Genomic DNA, 19,219 nt, shown 5'->3' with positions numbered 1-19,219 from the left:
CATCCCACGAAACAGAAAACCAAAATCTCATTCTCACCCCAGGATGTCTAACTCATTATTTGTTTTTTGTAGTTGTTTTATTTTTAGCTAAGGAAATCATGTCTCATCTTCTGTTGTTTAAAGGGTTTAAAAGTTCAGCATGGTGAGTTTTTATGGGACTTTTATGCGAAGCCAAGTGTTGTAAACGTATCCAAGTTATCTCAGTAGTGTAGTTTACCAAATCCTTTTCCTATGCACACCGACCTGACTTCCCTTCAAAATATGAAACAGATGGGTCCAGTGAGAGTCCTCCAGCTATTCCAGGCACTAGGTTAGGATTTCTCACAATCTAAACCTGGTGAGATGAGCTTGAATGGAAACAAGAGTCCCCATCAAGACTGTAATGGGTGGAGGCAGGGGCTGTGTCTATCCGTCCTGGGCCGTCTTCTAGCGTCACAGCGTGGCTCCTGCCTCTCAGAGAGGCTTGGTACCTGTTGGTTGAACGAATTAATGTTCTTGCCATAGAGAAAGTGGACTGAAGGGACCGTGTAAAGAAGGGAAAAGATCCAGGGAGGGGCCACATTTGAGACAAAAGTGATTTGATTTAGGACAAAGTGCTTGCCCTCCATGACTTTACTCTGTTATATTTAGCAGGTAAGAAGAAGAAAGATTATAGTGCCAAATAACCTACAGGTGACCCTTTAACAACCCCTGGGGATAGGAGCGCCGACCCTCCACGCAGTGAAAAATCTGCCTATAATTTATAGTTAGCCCTCCGTCTGTGTGGTTCCGCATACGCAGATTCAACCAACTGTGGGTGGTGTAGTATTTACTGTTGAGAAAAATCTGCTGTAAGTGCACCTGAGCAGTTCAAACCCGTGTTGTTCAGGGGTCAACTGTGGTTCTGTCTTGATGATGATCATTTACTACCGGGATGGTGCTTTCCGAGACTAGTGATCATAAAGGACTCCAAAGCACTGAAAATGCTCACAGACGTGGAATCAGGAAAGACTGGTTGAATTTCAGTCTTAATAATTCAAATGCTCTTGTGTTTTGGCTTGTTTACTTTTTGTCTGATATTATAGTTCTAAGAGACTTAGCCGTTAGATCGCCTCTGGTTGTGACGTATCTGCCTGCTCATCGGCATGTTTTATTTTCCTGAAATTTTAGGCACAGAAAAATGAAAGAGAATCTATCCGACAGAAGTTGGCACTTGGAAGCTTCTTTGATGAAGGCCCGGGAATTTATACCAGCTGTAGCAGAAGTGGGAAGCCAAGCCTTTCCTCCCGGTGAGTGTTTTGATTTTCTGATATGTACCTAATGGATTTTGTCATCTGACTATGTATGTCTAATAAGAGATATCCTTTAAATCCTTGAGGATTTTTTCCCCATAATACTGCCACCTTTATTTGCGTGCTAGACAGATCCCTCTCCACCTGTTTGTTGGGTTTGTTTTTTGGGTTTTAGTTTTGGGGATTTTTTGGCCCATTTGCCCAGCCATTTGAGGTCAGATTTCTATATTTCGTTTTTTTCTAGACACAATTCTGATTTTGCATTGTGAAGGGGGAATCAAGCTACACTCTTAAGCAAGCTGACTGATGCTTGGAGAAGTGTGGCAGACCACCAGATTTCCCATTAAGCAGTCCCAAAGCATCCAGCCTAACCCCCCGATGCATTTGATTGCAATGAATACTGGTAACTGAGAAATACAATTCCCACTTTGATCATTGAATGTTTACTACAGAGCTTAACCTGTCCTGCAGGTGTTTTTGTTTTTTTTTTACCTTAATTGATTTCAGGGTATCATTGATCATTTGCATAACTTCTAATTCCAATTAAAATATATTAAAATTATGATTCTATCTAGAAAATAGGATTGTAGGCCAGAGCTTCTCAAACTTTAATGTGCGTATGTATCGCCTGGGAATCGTGTTAAAATGCTGATTCTGATTTAGTAGGTTGGGGTGGGATTTAAGGTTCTGTATTTTTTTTTCTTTTTAATTCATTAATTTATTTATTTTTGGCAGCGTTGGGTCTTCGTTGCTGCACTCAGGCTTTCTCTAGTTGCGGTGAGCAGGGCCTACTCTTCATTGCGGTGTGTGGGCTTCTCATTGCGGTGGCTTCTCTTGTTGCAGAGCGTGGGCTCTAGGTACACAGGCTTCAGTAGTTGCAGCACACAGCCTCGGTAGTTGTGGCTCGCAGGCTCTAGAGCACAGGCTCAGTGGCACACGGGCTTAGTTGCTCCGCGGCATGTGGGATCTTCCCGGACCAGGGCTCGAACCCATGTCCCCTGCACTGGCAGGTGGATTCTAACCACTTCACCACCAGGGAAGTCCCAAGATTCTGTATTTCTAACAAGCTCCCAGCTGATGTTCATGCTGCCAGTCCATAGGTCACACTTTGATTAGGGAGGGTATAGACAATCTGCAAAATTAACTGTTATGAGTACAGGTATTCCAAGCGATTAAAGCACATAAAACAGTGTTTTAATAAAGATGGTAGTAACTGAAGAGCCATCAGCATTCTCTCGATCCCTCCCCAAATACCCATTTCGTGTCAGAATGTCTGGCTCTTCCTTTGGGCTCTCTAAGAGCAAATATTCCCTGTATAAATACTAGGTATACTTACCATGTTAAACCAGGTGTGGGAGACAAATGATAGCATTCATGCATTCATTCAGCCAACGGATTTCCACTCTCTCCTTCATATAAGGCCCAGAATTAGACACTTTAGTATCGATTTTATCAAGCTTTCAGTAAGCCTCATGCTTCTGTCTGATCCTTACAGATTCATCTAAATCAGCAAAAATCAGAAAGCACACACACACGCATATATGTGCGTATTTAGGAGTCACTCCTGATGGGTTAGTGCCTGGAGACAGGAGCTGTGGCCTGGCCATGCAGTGTTTATGCGTGTCCTCCTCAGCTGGGTGTGGGCCAGCTCAGGCTCAGAGGATTCCCTCGCTCTCGGCATATGTCATTCCAGAGTTGGAAGGTCAGCCTTCCCCTCTGCCATGGAAGCACCTCTTTCTCCTCCTAGTGGGATGTGGCAGGAGGACCTCAGGCCTAGGGACCTGGACACCTGAGGGTTAGTCCCAGTCAGCTTCTAATTCTGAGACTTGAGCAATTTACTTAGTTTTTACCATGCCTCAGTTTCCTCATTTTTGTAAAATGAGTAGATTGGACCCCATAGCCTTATAGATCTCTGCTACTGCCCTCTAGTAGTCCCCAGAGCACCAAAAAGTTTTCTTCTAGAAACCCCATCTCTTTGCTCAGCCATGTCCTATCCATCTGGTCCAAACGGGAGCTGTGGTTTTTAAAATCGAAGTTGTGTGTGTGTGTGTGTGTGTGTGTGTGTGTGTGTGTGTGTGTGTGTATTATATGACTTTGAAAGTAAAGTAGAATTAACTACAGAGTATATAATAACAACATAAAAGTAACAGTCCCTGGTCCCGTCCCTCTCTATCCTCATCTCACTCTCCAGAAACAATAACTTTTAACTCCTTAGTTGTTTAAGCTGGTATTTATATCTCTGAGTAAAATGCTTATCTTCTTACCTTTTACTTTTAAACGATTTACTGACTGCTAAATACGGAAGGTTGGGATTTAACTCTCTTTTACAGCCCTCCCACAGACATATCTATATATCCCTCCCCATCCTCCTAATATAATTACTTTATAATTTGGGGTCAAATAACTGTTCAATTTTACATTATTAAGTTCATATAGTATTCACCTTGAACCATGTAGTAAACTATGATTACTTGAGAAATTTTATTGTTTGTTCTGAAATGTAAATTGCCCCATTTTCCCCTTTGCCAGTCCCTGATTTGACTGCTGTATTATATTCCACCATGTGAATGTATCTCTTCTGACGATAGGCATTGGGTTGTTTCAGAGGTTCTGCTCTTATAAACAGTGCTGCTTATAAACATCCTTGTATGTGTCTTCTGCTGTCTGTGTGCAAGAGTTTCTCTCTGGTGTGTACCTTGGACTGGTATTCCTAGGAAAATACATGAATGTTCCTATTTAGAAGATAATGCCAAACTGTTCAAAATAGTTGCACAAGTTACACTCGTACCGGCAATGCTTCAGAGATCCTGCGGATCTATATAGCCTTTCTAACACTCAATATTGTCAACTTCTTTCACACTTTTGTTAACTGAATGTGGGTATTAAATGATATTTCATTATGTTTATTAGCCATCTCTGTTTCCCCTTCTGTGAAATGTCTTTTTGGGCCTCATGTCCAAATTTCTATTGGATTCTTTATGCTTTTTTCATCGATTTATGGAAGTTCTTTAGTTATGATTCTAATCCTTAATATGCTGTATGTATGGCAAATATCTTCTCCCAGGTTGTAACTTGTCTTTTCACTCAATGTGTCTTTATGACCAGAAGTTCTTAATTTTAATTTTAATGGTAATTTTTATCTAACTTTTCTTTTAGAGTCAGTGCTTTCTGAGGCTTCTATAAAAAATCTTCTTCTACCCTAAGGTCCAAAAGGCGTTAACCTAGATTTCCTGTTAAGAGTTTAAAGTGTTTTTTTTTTTTAAGTCTGTAAGCAATCAGGGGTTGGTTTCCTGATTTGGAATGGAGAAGTCTAATTTCATCTTTTTCCATATACATGACCATTTTTTCCATCATATTTATTAGTAACAATTCTCTTTTACTGACTGATCTAACAGACCACTTATGTATGACTATACATTAATGGGAATACATTCTATTTCATTGGTTAGTGTTTCTATCCCTGCACCAGTACCATACAGTTTTAATTACTATAGCTTCAAAATAAGTCCTGATATCTGGACTCTTTACTCTTTTACTGCCTATTCTTGGTTTTTTATTCTTCCATATAAATTTTAAATCATCAAATCAAGTTCAGCAAAATACTGTCTTGGGATTTTTGACTAGAATTGCACTGAATCTGGAAATATTGGGTTGGCCAAAAAGTCCGTTCTGGTTTTTCCATAAGATGTTATGGAAAAACCCGAACGAACTTACGGAAAACGAACTTACGGGAAAAACCAAACGAACTTTTTGGCCAACCCAATAATTTAGGGGAGAATTACATTTTCACAGTATTAAATTTTCCTATCCCTGTTTTCCATTTAGAGATACTGCATATCTTTTGTTATATTATATTTGATATTCTGATATTACCTTAAATTCTCTTAGATAATGCTTTCTTGTTTGCTGCAGCTTACTTTGTACACTAGTCGTGTATCCAGCCATTTCGTTATTATTATACCTAGTATTTCTCTACTCTCCTATTATTTCCAGTAAAGTTGTCTGTACATTCTTTGGACGTTTAAAACAATATCATCTACAAAAAATAGCAGCTTTTAAAATTCCTTTCTGTCCTCCTACTTCTGGTTTCTTTCTTTGTTTTACTGCACTGGATAGGTACCCTAGTACACTGAGGATTAAAAATGGTAGTCGTTGGAATCCTTAGCTCATTTCTCATATTAAATGGAATGCTTCTAATGTTTCCATTTAGGATGATGTTAATTTTATGTTTTCTTTAATTTTACTCTTTATGAGATTAACATTGTTCCCTTATATTCATAATTTTAAAAACATTTTTATCATGAATGGGTATTTGATGTTATCATGTGCTTTTTCTGCATCTGTTGAGATGATTGTATGACTTTCTCTATTAATCTATTAATGAATTACATTTATAGATTTTCAAAATATTGAACAATCTTTGCATACCTATTATAAACCAAAATTGGTTGGGGGTATTATCTTTTTTTGAACAGTATTGGATTTTATACATAATATTTTATTTAGGGTTGTTATACTTACATTCATGAGTCACATGGGTCTGTTGTATTCTTTTCTTGTAACTTTTTTTTCTGGTTTTAGTATAAGTTTATGCTGGTGTAAATGAATTAGCTACTATTCCCCCTTTCATATTGTCTAAGAAAAGTCTACATAATATTGGAATGAGCTGTTTCTTACCAGTATAACCATCTGGGCCCAGTGTCTACTTTGTATGTTTGATTTTAACAGCTTCTGTTTTTTAAGTGGTTTTAAGATTGTACACACTTTTGATTTCTTCTTGAGTCAGTTCTGATGAGTTGTATTTTCTAAGAATTTGTCCATTTTGTTTATGTTTTCAAAATTTTTCCCATCGTGCTTTCTCATTTCACTGAGGGCATTAATTTTAGTTAAATTGTTCAAAATGTTTCCTTCTGATTTCTACATTGTCCATGATTTTTTCTGAGTTTGTTTTTTTGTTCATTTTGATTTCCATTAATAATTAAGTGTAAAACACTAAAAGCTGTTGTAAAGTTTCTGGTTGGGGCTTGGAGACGTATATTGTCTTCTCAGAGAGACCTTCCCTGACTACCCAATTAAAAGGTAAACTCCCAACCTACCTACCACTTTCTCTTCTCTTACCCTGCTTATCCTCTTACCCTGATTTGTTTTTCTTTGTGGTCCTTATCATTACCTGATGTTGTATTATATATATTTTTAATCTGTTCCTTGTCTTTCTCTAGTACGAAAATAATTAACCCCAAGAGAGCAGGCCTTTGTCTGTTTTGTTCACCACCATAACTATTGCTTACACAGTGTCTAATACATAGTCACTGAATAGTTGTTGCATTAATGAATGGTGAACTTCACTTTAGAATGGTCAAATAAAAACACAGCTATTTGTAAGGGTGCATCCAATTAAAAGTGCTCAAAGCTCTTGGGCTGTAAGTTGTCACAGGGAAGAACTCTTCAACTTCATCCTAAGGAATTTTAAGCCTGGCTGCCAGTGTAAGACTCTAGCAGGGGAATGGTTGACCATTCAGCACGTAGAATTTCACTTAATTCCTTTGATTTCAGTAAGGCGCTTCACTGCCACCTCAGCTGTGCCTGAGGGAGCCCTAGCCCAGAGCTCCCCTGATGCAGCCTCTCTAGATAGTAAACTTTCTCATCCTGCCAGACCACACGTAGTCAGGGCACGTTAGAAGATCTAGGTTTTCCTTTCAGTTGTTTAATCAGTTTGGTTTGTACGCAGCCTTACCCCACTCCCCTGCCTTTGGATGCACCTGAGTATTTCCAGGATCCTGAAGTGAAAATGCATGTGCCTTCTCCACCAGCCACCCCTGCAGACACCTAGCAAATTGAAGTAGTTAAGTCAAATACCCCTCATCCATCTGCATTTTGTCTTTCAAAATATTTTCAAACTCTCTTGTGGGGGCTTCCCTGGTGGCGCAGTGGTTGGGGGTCCGCCTGCCGATGCAGGGGACGCGGGTTCGTGCCCTGGTCCAGGAGGATCCCGCATGCCGCGGAGTGGCTGGGCCCGTGAGCCATGGCCGCTGGGCCTGCGTGTCCGGAGCCTGTGCTCCACAACGGGAGGGGCCACAGCGGTGAGAGGCCCGCGTACCGCAAAAAAAAAAAAACTCTCTTGTGTGCCACTGTCTCCTTTTCCATTTCCTTTGTCCATGTAAGTTCATACCTTATTTCTTCCTTTAATATTATTTTAGTAGGATTTCAGAAGAGAGAGAAGATAAATTCCTGTGTTCGATATGCCATGTGTAACTAGAAGTCTCATGAAGGTTTTTGTTATTTTTAATAGCAGAAATGTAAAATCCTGTGCAGAAACCATGTATGTAAAACAAAGCAGACCTCTGGTCCAGGAGGACTGAAGGAGAGGGGTTGGGATACCCCTGCCCAGAACATGCCATCTGCCACCATTTCCCTTCAATGCCGCTCTACTTCGTGCTCAGTGCCCCTCACCGTCCCTCCCCTATAAACCCTCAAAGCCCACCTGAAACTCTTCTGGCAGAGCAGAATTTGAGAATCACTTAGTCATCTACCCTCTTTGGAGACACAGCTATCTAAACACATACGTATTTCACAGTAGCTCATAACAAGCTACACTTGTTGACTCGCCATAAGGAAGATTATTTATATCCTGTTCGTTCATATGTTGTCCTCTCCACATTCTGGGATGAGATCATCCTCTCTGAGAACACGATGACTTTTTGGATCCCCCTTAGGATGATGGTTAATAATGAGACTTAACGTTCCTAAGAAATGTCACTTTTTCCCTGTAAATTTAAAGTCTGCAAAGACTGACTGCCATTCTCCTTCCTCAGGAATAATGTAGGAGAAAAGCCTTAGGAAATGTTCAGTTGCAATTGTGTAACCCATATTCTCCATCCCTATTAGAATTAGTGTTTCTCTGATGTGTTACAATTCCTGAAATTCTTCATTGAGCTAGAAGTACCTTACCTCTTTCTTACAAAAGTACTTGAGGGATGTTAGAAATTTGAGGTCACTGATGTGGCACTCCAGAATGCTCCAAAGCGCACCTGTTGAACTAGTTAAATAATCAAAACCAGGTAAATATTAGCTGACTTTACTGCTTTAAGGAGCTCAGGACTCAATTTTAAATGAGGCTGAGGACTTAAAATTAATTGCCCAAGCAATGGGTTCTGAAGTGCTAAGCTTACTTTTAAGGCAGGGCCTACCCAGGTAAGTAGGATCGTTTGGCAAAACAGTGGACTTCTATTTATGCATTTTAAAGGGTGTTTACCTGTAAAAATTCACTTCATATTATGTGAGAAATTGTGAAGTAGTGGGAGGGTCCTTTGGGAAGACAAGTTGAAGCTGCTCCTGTGAGAGTAAGTCCTTCTCTGTTGGCCTTTGGGTTTCAGCCCCACTGAATTTTTCTAATTAGTGCTATCTCCTAAAGTACTTTTTAAGAGAATGACAAGCTATTAAATGTAAGCTAGACTTACGATAATCCCATAAAGACATTTCATGCCCAGTACTGCAGCAAAAGAATTTTTGATATTGCTTCATAACTCAACTAATTAAATTTGACTTATACTGAAATGTGGCCAGTATAGGAAGCGCCGTATTTTTCTTCAAAATGTGCTAATCCACACATAATCAGCCTTTTCAAACTGAGATCGTATGACCTTTGTCCGTTTTCTCTGTTTAAAAATGTTCCAGCTAAAAGCTTAAAAGGAAATGAGAGAAATGAATGACCTATTTTTGAAAGAAGTTTCTAAGAAATGTTAGATTTACTCATGTTCTTAGAAAAATTAAATATTCCTTTTCTCTTATGACTAGTATAATACTTTGCTATAAAATATTTTTTCATTGACCAAATTAATCTTGAATCAGCATTATATTTCGGATTTTGAGTTTATATAGCTTAGTGTTATTAAAGGAATGGAAACTGGCTTGGCTGCTGTGAAAACACAGGACAGAGTGGTCATTAGTAACAGACATCTAGGAAGTCTTTCATTTTTCAAACATTACAAGCTGATTTGACATCATGGAGAAAACTTTTTCTGCCATCTCCATTCTCCTTTTCTCAGAGTAACACAAAATGAACCTGACCCCCCGACTTCTCTTCTTCCCTTACCCCAAGATAGATTTTATTTACATGCACATAAATATAAATACAACATAATACAGTCTATTCACAAAGTATGCAATGTAATATTGTAACCTGGAAAAGGCTATATACCCTTCTCTCCATGCGTTGTGAAGATTATGAAAAACAGAAATGCCCCAGAGAGCTTTTGAGACGCTCGTTTGAATAATGATTACTGTTTACTTATCTCAGCCATTCCAACATCCCCAGATCAAAACTCATTTCTTTCTTGTTCTTATAGGTTTATTGGCAAATGGCTGAGATAAGACCAGTAATAGTTACCCACCACCTCCTCTTGTGTTTGGGCTGCGTGGAGGGGAGGGGGCGGGGAGGCACCATAGCCCAGGGAGTTGTCTCGATAGGACAGATAGCAGTGATCTAGAGAGGCTTTAAAGAAATTGGATTCATAGGAGCTTCGAATGTGAGGAACTGAGAATCTGAATATATAATCTGCCACAGATCACAGGTCAAACCAGCCTCATTTTGCCAGGAAAGTAAATCATCCTTTTGTCTCTGATAGTAATAATTTTTGCATAATTTCCTGGAAGAAGTAAGCACAGTGGTCATATATACCCAGCATGAGTGAGAAGAGGTTGTCCTGTTTCAACACAATGAAATTTGCTTTCCTGAAGTAATAGGTACATACTACAACAACCTATTTGTAACATGCAACATACCTTTTGAACTTCATATTAATCTCATACATGTGTACTATTAATTTGCTTAGAAAATCCTTCATATGAGTAATTCCACAGTACCTGTCATTGCAAATGGTAGTTTGCAAATTCTCTTTTATACTCTTTGAAAATTCATCAGGTAATCTACAGAAAACCTATCATTTTTATGCCCTCCTCCAGGAATTATCTGCAGTATTCTAAAACATTACACAATTTTTAAAGGGAAGCAAAATTTGAAGTGGATCTTTTGAAGAGTAATAAGATTAAAATGGCAAAACAAATTTAATCATGTAAGCAATTCTTCTCTTTTACAAACCTGAAAGAAAAGCAAATTGGCATTTGTGAAATTTTCTTTGTCTAATAAATAGCCTCACTTTACAATAATGCCAATGACCCCAGTTTAATTAGGTGCAATTAATTTTGTGCAAGCGAAATTTGACATCTTGCTAGAGGCATATCCAGCTGTACTCTGTCTTATGAACTTTATTATTATCGCCAGTGAGAATTCAGTTGTCAGAGCTGCTGCAAAAGAGTGGGAGACAGGGAGAAAAAGGCCACAGGGGCTGCATTTTATATTTAAAAATGGCTCCAGTGGACAACCAAATGTTTAATTAAGAGAACTTCTAGAAATGATTTTTCATTGGTGCATCATCTTTGACAAGTTATCATGACTTTATTACTGAAATTTGCACTCCCTTTAGACAGTGGTCCCTCACATGTGTCTGGACACACACAGCTCATATGAAGACCAGCTCCTTCGAAAGTTTACGTAAGCACTCACTGCTATGAGAAAACAGCCTCACTGACTGCATGTGAGCTCTGTCATCTGGAGTTTTAACACAATCCTTTTGTTCAGTATTTTTGTAAAATTTTCTGTTCCCCTCAGATTATTCTCATTCAGATTATCACATGCATTAAAAACCCATGGAAGATATTTCAGAAAACCACTGCCAATTAAATGGTGACACATGCCTCCTTAACACTTAGAATTTTTTTTTGTTTTTTGTTTTGGTGATGTGCCTTGCGGCATGCGGGAATCTTAGTTCCCCAACCAGGAATCAAACTTGCTCCCCCTGCTCTCATACTTTTACATGTAGCTGTCCAGTTTTCCCAGCACCACTTATTGAAGAGGCTGTCCTTTCTCCACTGTACATTCCTGCCTCCTTTATCAAAGATAAGGTGACCATATGTGTGTGGGTTTATCTCTGGGCTTTCTATCCTGTTCCATTGATCTATCTTTCTGTTTTTGTGCCAGTACCATACTGTCTTGATTACTGTAGCTTTGTAGTAGAGTCTGAAGTCAGGGAGCCTGATTCCTCCAGCTCCGTTTTTTGTTCTCAAGATTGCTTTGGCTATTCGGGGTCTGCAGTGGAAGCGTGGAGCCCTAACCACTGGACCACCAGGGAATTCCAGAATTTTTGTTTTAGCTATTGAAAAGTCCTTTCAGGTTTATTTGGGTATATATTTTTATCACATGTGTCTTTTGTGCATAAAAAAAATAAGAAAAAGTGAAATTGGTTAAGGTAGTCCTACACCCTTTTCACATTCACAATTCAATTCTCCATTTAACCACTTTCCCTTAGAGTTGTCCATCTTTGCTTTTCCCCACAGTGTCACCCTTTGTGCCATCAGGAGGTGCTGTGCCTCACCTTCCAAGCCACTGTCCCCCATTCTGCAGGTTTCGATGCTGGCACTTTTTTTATTATCAGAAGGCATGAATGGTCAACTACCAGAGCCCACCTCTTCTTCAGTGGTCCTTGTATGGTTTGTTGGCTGACAGAGTTACAGCTCAGTAGAGCAGTCATGCCACCAGCTGCATGGGTGGCTGAGATCGTGAGACATACCCCGACGTTGAAGATGGCCAAAGATGAATAACCGTGCGTCATAGAATTAATGCAATTCAGTAAATCTACTGCATTCTTTTTAATGACTGAATAGAATCAAACGACCACAAATTAAGTCATGAAACAGAAGGTCTTTGAGATGAAGCTTACGATGGGACCAAGCCTAAATGGCAGCCCCAACATTATTTTAAACATAAACATAAGAAGTGGTGAAAGCAGTGATTCAGTGTTCAAGACAGTAAAAGAATTTGCAATTAAGATTTTCACCAAATCTAACCATAGCCCTCAAAAACATCCACAGGCACTGACTCTTCAACTGCCGTATCTTTACCCCAGCCTCACAGAGGTAAACACCGGTCCGGGAGGGGATGAGCCTAACTTCATCTCCAGCAGCTGAAACTCATCAGCAGGTCCGGCAGATACAAGTTTAAATTCTGTCTGGGCTGAGCAGAGTAAATAGGCAGGCTGGCTTTAAACATACAAGGAGTGAAATGTATATCCTTTACTTGAGAGTCTATCGTCTATGCAGATCCAAAAAGGAGAATGGGATTGAGACTGGGTTGGGGAGGGATGGCAACAGTTGAGTCAAAGAGTCCATCCACAGAAATGTTCACTTATAAGAACATTTGTTTCTTACTGCCCTCCCCCCTGCTGGGGGCAGGATCTCCTACCCCCAGCACCCTGCCAAAAACAAAAGCCCAGGCTGACTCATACGTGAGTCATGGTCCCTGCATAGACACATCTGAGTCAGACACGCAGCCATCCTCTTCCAGCTGTCAAATATTTAATCCTACTCACCTTTCTCCAACACACAGTGCTAATCAACTCACCCATTTTCTCTCCTTTTCCTTTTTTAAATTCCTGCTAAAGGCCCACACATAGCAGCTCAGAGGCACTCAAAAGAGAAAAATTTGAAGTCAACTGAATTTCTTCCACGAAAAAATATCTAGGTATATTTCCTGCCACTTTTTCTGTACAGAGAGCTCCACATTGTTGTTTACAAACTTGGAATCATAGTGTACCTGTTGTTTTAGAGCTTGGTTTTTGTTTCTGTTTTTGACTTAACAATACATCAGGAATATTTGCCCATATTCATAACTGTTCCATTATATATATTTTTACTAGCTGCATAATGGCCCGTCATATATTTCACCATAATATACTTTTTTTTGTAGTTCTATCAATCTTTTTTAAAATTGGGGTATAGTTGTTTTACAATGTTGTGTTAGTTTCTACTGTACAGCGAAGTGAATCAGCCATATGTATCATATATCCCCTCTTTTTTTTTTTTTTTTGTTTGTTTGTTTGTTTGTTTTTGCGGTATGCGGGCCTCTGACTGTTGTGGCCTCTCCCGTTGCGGAGCACAGGCTCCGGACGCGCAGGCTCAGCGGCCATGGCTCACGGGCCCAGCCGCTCCACGGCATGTGGGATCTTCCCGGACCCGGGCACGAACCCACGTCCCCTGCATCGGCAGGCGGACTCTCAACCACTGCGCCACCAGGGAAGCCCTATCCCCTCTTTTTTGGATTTCCTTCCCATTTAGGTCACCACAGAGCAGTAAGCAGAGTTCCCTGTGCTATACAGCAGGTTCTCATTAGTTATCTGTGTTATACATATCAGTGTATAATTGTCAATCCATAATATACTTAATCTCTTATTGTTAGACACTGAAGTTGTTTCCAATTTTTTGTTTTGCTTTCTTTTTTCATCTTCTCTTTTATTCTTCCATTCATGAATTTATTCTAGCCTTCTTATAGTGCCCTGGCTTCTCACCACACTCTCCTAGAATAAAATGCCAGCTTTGTGACCCTGTATAATTTAACCTCTGAGCCTTAGTTTTCTCATATGCAAAATGGAGATCATAATACTTGTTTTAGGTGTATCTGAGGATTAGAGGTAATATATATGAAGTGCCTACAATATAGTAGATGCTCAAAAGTGGTCATTCTTTTTATTTCGGGAAGTAGATTGCTGAGAAATCATTTGGCTTTGATTAAGGGAAAGCAGACCACAGTTGGCACCTAGGAGAGATGGCTGTTTTATTCCATTATTATTGCAGTATCAGAAGAGTACCCTTTCTGGTCTTCAATGCGTGCAGAAAATATTTCTGGTGAAAATGCATTTTTTAACATTAAGATCCTATAATTCCAAATTGAATTACATAGAAGTGGTCATTATTGAAGGAACTAGACACTGATGTGGAATTAGAATCAGCAGCTGTCTGAGGAATGCAAGTATTTATAGCTCCCTAGAGAATCGGGTTAGGCCACAGGGGCTGCTGCTTCGCCATAGCAAAGCTGGTGAACGCTAGTCCACTTCTCCATCCGTTCCTTAAGTAGTGAGAAGATTCTGTGGCCACGTGGAGTCGGATGCCTACCAGCCCTCACGCGAACACATACAGATGGAAGGGCCAGAGCTAATGAGCCTTAGAAAAGGGAGCAGAGAAAAAGTATGCGCAGGATCGGGAGAAGAAAACCCAGAGAGGGCCATTCACACTCCAGCCGCCTTCGGAGCTACCTTCCGTGGCTTTCGCTGAGGAAGCCAAAAGCCTGAGTCCTGTAAGATGTGGGGTGAGGACAGGACATGAAGAGACATGGTGCCTCCCTTTCCCCCAGCCCTTTGTCTAGCACAGAGTTTGAAACTGCCCTTAACTGCTCTGGGCACATAACAGTGGGAGAGCCGGCTTTCCATCCCTCTTCTGCATTTGCTTCCCCCATCCCGCAGACCACTTTTCTACTGCAGTTAGTTCCCCGCTCATTCACTCTTCTTGGTTAACACCTTACTTACTAATTAATGTCCAGGTAAGTGAAAGTGTTTCCTTGCTCATCTATAAGATAGGGAGTGTCTAGTAAGTATTTTTTTGAGTTCCCTTCCAACGCTCTATAGAGTCCACATTTCTATTTGTATATTGTGATTTAATGATCCAAGCATTTGGTACCTGTTAGAAGACCTGATTTCTGTCCCTGGATCAACTACTACTATGTATCCACTTAATATAGGGGCCGTGAACTGTAACATGCCTTCAGGGGCCAGCAAGAAACATAAAGGAATGAAGTAGCCCAGATAAAAGGCAATAGATGGGACTGTAGTGAACTAGAAAGTGTGTGCCCTGGCCAAAGGGGAGGCATCAGCTCAGCACTGGCCAGTCGGTGCCGTGGGGTTTGCAGAGATGTTATTGCCTGATCATCAAATGAACAGTTAAACATCCCCTTTCTTTCTAATATAGTTGTAAAAATCATTTATAATACTTCTGTGTGTATGATCATATATGTTAGACCAGCAGTGTTTGCACCTATGTGAATATCACTCTTTTTAAAAAAGTCAGCTCAGCCATAAAAAGGAATGAAATTTTGCCATTTGCAGCAACATGGATGGACTTGGAGGACATTATGCTACGTGAAATAAGTCAGAGAAAGACAAATACTGTATGATATCACTTATATGTGGAATCTTAAAAAATAGAGCAAACTAGTGAATATAACAAAAAAGAAGCAGACTCATAGATATAGAGAAGAAACTAGTGGTTACCACCTTTGGCACCTAGGAGAGATGGCTGTGGGGAAACGGAAGCAGGAGGGGCAACATAGGGGTAGTGGAGTAAGAGTTACAAACTATTAGGTATAAAATAAGCTACAAGGATATATTGTACAACACAGGGAATAGAGCCAATATTTTATAATAACTATAAATGGAGTATAATCTTTAAAAATTGAGAATTACCGTATTGTACACCTGTAACTTATACAACATTGTACAGCAACTATACTTCAAATTTAAAATTTTTTAAATTTTTAAAAAGTCAAATTATCATCCCATGCGTTGCACACTCTTTAGCAAAAGAAAGTTAACACAATCCCACTAAAGTAAAATAAGAAATAGCAGTATATTTTCACAATAACAAATATTGAGAAGTAGAAACTTTGCCTTTCCTTTTTTTTTTTCAATAGTAATTCTGTAGCTTTCATGGTAAATGTCAATACAAAACAGTCAGTAGGGAAAAGAAGAATAAGGAGCAAGGTTTGGGAAATGGGAAAGGTATTTCACAATTTATTAAGGAATAGCAGCACCTCATTTTAACCCACCTCAGCACATTCTGTAGACACACCATCACACACGCAGTACATCTAGAACTTACCCAAACCTCAATTGCTTCCACGTTCTTTCTTCACGACAAATCCTTAGAAAAATGAAATGTGTTTACAGCTACCCTTGGGTAATTACAATGCACATTTTATATTCCATCCCCTTTGAAATTCTCATGAAACAGGAAAAGATAATGGGTGATAATATTCATTATGTAGAAAGCCTTTGAATAATGCATCGGAGATTCATTAAAATAAATAGAAATAATATATTTTAACAGCCCAGCCACAAAGTAGTTGGGAATACTGAGTAATGAATGGATGGCAGGGCCAGAGGCTCTCACAGCCACACTGGTTTTGGACAGAAGATGAGCAATGCATGTTTGAAATCCATAGGCATTTCAAAGTTTCCTCTCTGTTTCTTAAGGAAACCATACGATTGCCTTGAAATTATAAGCAACTACAGGAGGCATTATGTGCTTAACATTATATTGCCATCACAGGCAAGACCTAATATATCCAAACCAAAGGTTAAGTGCAGTGCCGTATGGGGCAAAGGCCACTGGATTCAAAACCAGAGGCCCAGCCTATAGTCTCTTGCTTCGTGATCTTGTACCATTTATCTGTTGCCATGGTGGTGATGTGTAATAAAAACCCACCCACATCGGTGGCATCCGATGATAAGCACTGATTTCTGCTGCTGATCAGAGCTGGCTTCCCACGGGGCTTACTCGTGTGTCTATGATCGATTGGCTACGGGTTGGCGAGGCACCGCTACGGCTTGCTCTTGGCTGAGCTCCGTCAGGCGCCTGGGGCTTCAGTTGGGACAACGGCCGATTGAGTTCTGTGCTACGAAGTCCCTCCTCTGCCAGCAGGCTGAGCTGGACTTGCTCTGCGGGCAGCGGCACGGTTCCCTGGGGCAGCGGGGAGTGGGGGGGGGGGGGGGCGGATGGAGGCGCTCGGAACCGGAATACTGTCACTTCCTCTGCATTCTGTTGGCCAAGGCAAGTCAGGAGGCCAGCCCAGGGGTCCGGAAATAGACTCCACCTCTTGACGGAGAACCCGCAGTCTTATTATAGGGGGACCAGATAGAGAGACGGGAAGAATTGGGACCATTTTAATAATCAGGCTGTCACAGATCTGGGGCAAGTTATCTGACTTCTTTGAGTAACCGCTGCCTTGCCTGGAATCCACAGGTGGCTGTACAGCCCAAGGAGAGAATGAAGTGAACACACTTTTAAACTCAAATTCACTGTAACCGTTCAAGTGAAATTAACTAAGGCGTGATGCAGGGGATAGAACCAAAGAATCTTCAGCATTCCTCTGTAGATGCTGGCGGTCTAAGCTAGTGCTGGGAGATTCCTGTTTTTAAAATCAGAAAACACCAAATGGTTCTGGGATTCGGAGCTGGCCGTCAGACCAGGCCACTCCCAGTCACTGCAACCCAAGGCCAAGGCCAAAGGCCAGATTCCCAATGCTGCTGCCCCACTAGAGGTCACAGCAAACTTTAAGACCATCCCATCACTTCTCCCACGGAGTAAACTGGTCTTGTCCCTGTATTTTGAAAAAGGTATTGTCTTTATACCAAACCATGTCACCAGGTAGCTAGGTCTTTGAGATATCCTCTTAGTAGTTAAGATCTTGCCATCTCCATCATTCTCTCAATTCCGAGCATATCTTCATTATATCCCTGCTGACAGTAGTTGGAGGTCAGCACATGTGTTTTCTAAGTAAGTTTTCCTCACTGTAAATGCCAAGTGGACACTGGTGCTGAACAGCCTATCAACTAAATGCTTTCCCGATCCTGGCCAACAGGAACTGTCACTCAGAAAGCCACGTTCGCTCACACTGAGATGTCCAGGAAGCACACTTAGTCTCTATCTCTTCACGTTTCTGAGCCTTCTCCATCCATGACAGCCCCCTCCCCATACCCTCGGCTCCCTGTCAGTAACTCTGGGCTGCAGTGTGGTTTTTCACGGCATAAGGAGAAGAGGTTTCCGGGGTGACCAGGATGCAGACCTTCCAGTAATCAAATCCACAGGCAAGGCAGACATCAAGCAGCCTTTTGCTCATAGCCCTCTGCCAAACGCCATTCCAAACATCAAGTGACCCTGAATTGGATACCTTAAATTATATCACTAATTAGCAAGAAGAGGTTAGTGTTTTGTTTTCACCTCAGACGGTGCTTGAGAGCTCCAAGCAAATTAGCCCCCGGCTGCTGGGATTTCGCCAGACTGCATAGCCTGGTTATAGGCGAGACACCGCAGTGTGAGGGACCGGGGCTCCGAGTGGCTGGAGGGAGAGCCTCAGAACAGCCATGCCTCCTCGGGATGGGAAGGGGCCAGGAACAGGGGTTATCGTTCCTGGACCCAGTGGCACAGAGGCCCTCAGCACTGGCCGCTGCTTGGGAGCTGTGGTCGAGTTTCCCCAAGGCCGCCTTCATCTTAAACCCTCTTAAAGGCTAAAGGCAAACAAATCCTTCTTGAAACCTGAGTCCGTTTTAAGATGTCTGTACGAAAATCCCCGCTGAACTATTAGCTGTAATATCATATAATTTCCTTTTCCTGAGAGTAACCCTCTTGGTGATTACCGCTATAAGGAATTATAAGGCTCACCCTGTAAGAAGCTCTGCTCAGTTTCCCACGGCGATAATGTGTTACTAAGGCGATTTTCTGAATTTCTACCTGAGGTGTTTTTTCATTTCACTCCGACTACTAAATCCTTCCCTTTTCTTTTTTCTTGGCCTTTCCTGAGTTAGAAACACTGCATGGGATAGTTGATTTAGGTCTGAGTTGATCCTTAGCACAAAGGTCAATTTGGGGGCAGAACAACAGAATTTACGATCAGACTTTCTTCATAATGAAAATATGTATCTTTAGATGCTTTAAACCTTATTTTGCAGTGGTATCATGTGTTATTTTATATTTTTATAATCTGTGTATATAGTGTCTTCTTTTCAAGACTTTAGTTATTCAATAAATAGGAAATACTACATAATCCTTGATTCGAATTAGGTTTAATTTAAAATGTCTTTTTTATTTTAAAATATGACTTTAAAATGTCTGTTTTTAATTTGCACTTTTTTAATTTCCACTGTTGTCCGATCCATGTATCTTGAGTTTTATTGTTAAAAATGGGTTGATTTGGGTTTTTTTTTACCAACTACAGACAATAAATTTTAAAACTTAATTTATATGGGATCAAAGGGTAACCTGAACATATTATATTTCTCCAGGAAAAA

The 19,219-nt window shown here is 40.6% G+C and overlaps 1 protein-coding gene across 5 annotated transcripts in view; it reads left to right on the top strand.

Annotated features, from left to right (window-relative positions):
• Positions 1-19,219, top strand: part of SCHIP1 (schwannomin interacting protein 1) — a 575,771-nt gene that overhangs the window by 545,383 nt on the left and 11,169 nt on the right. For all 5 annotated transcript variants that reach the window (XM_030842357.3, XM_060298476.1, XM_060298477.2 and 2 more), the window contains one exon: positions 1,150-1,268. In XM_030842357.3, coding sequence (XP_030698217.1) covers positions 1,150-1,268 — 119 coding nt within the window. The remainder of the gene's footprint in view (positions 1-1,149; positions 1,269-19,219) is intronic.

This window comes from Globicephala melas, chromosome 4 (assembly GCF_963455315.2).
Source record: "Globicephala melas chromosome 4, mGloMel1.2, whole genome shotgun sequence".
Taxonomy (NCBI): domain Eukaryota; kingdom Metazoa; phylum Chordata; class Mammalia; order Artiodactyla; family Delphinidae; genus Globicephala; species Globicephala melas.
This window is presented reverse-complemented; position numbering and strand designations above follow the sequence as displayed.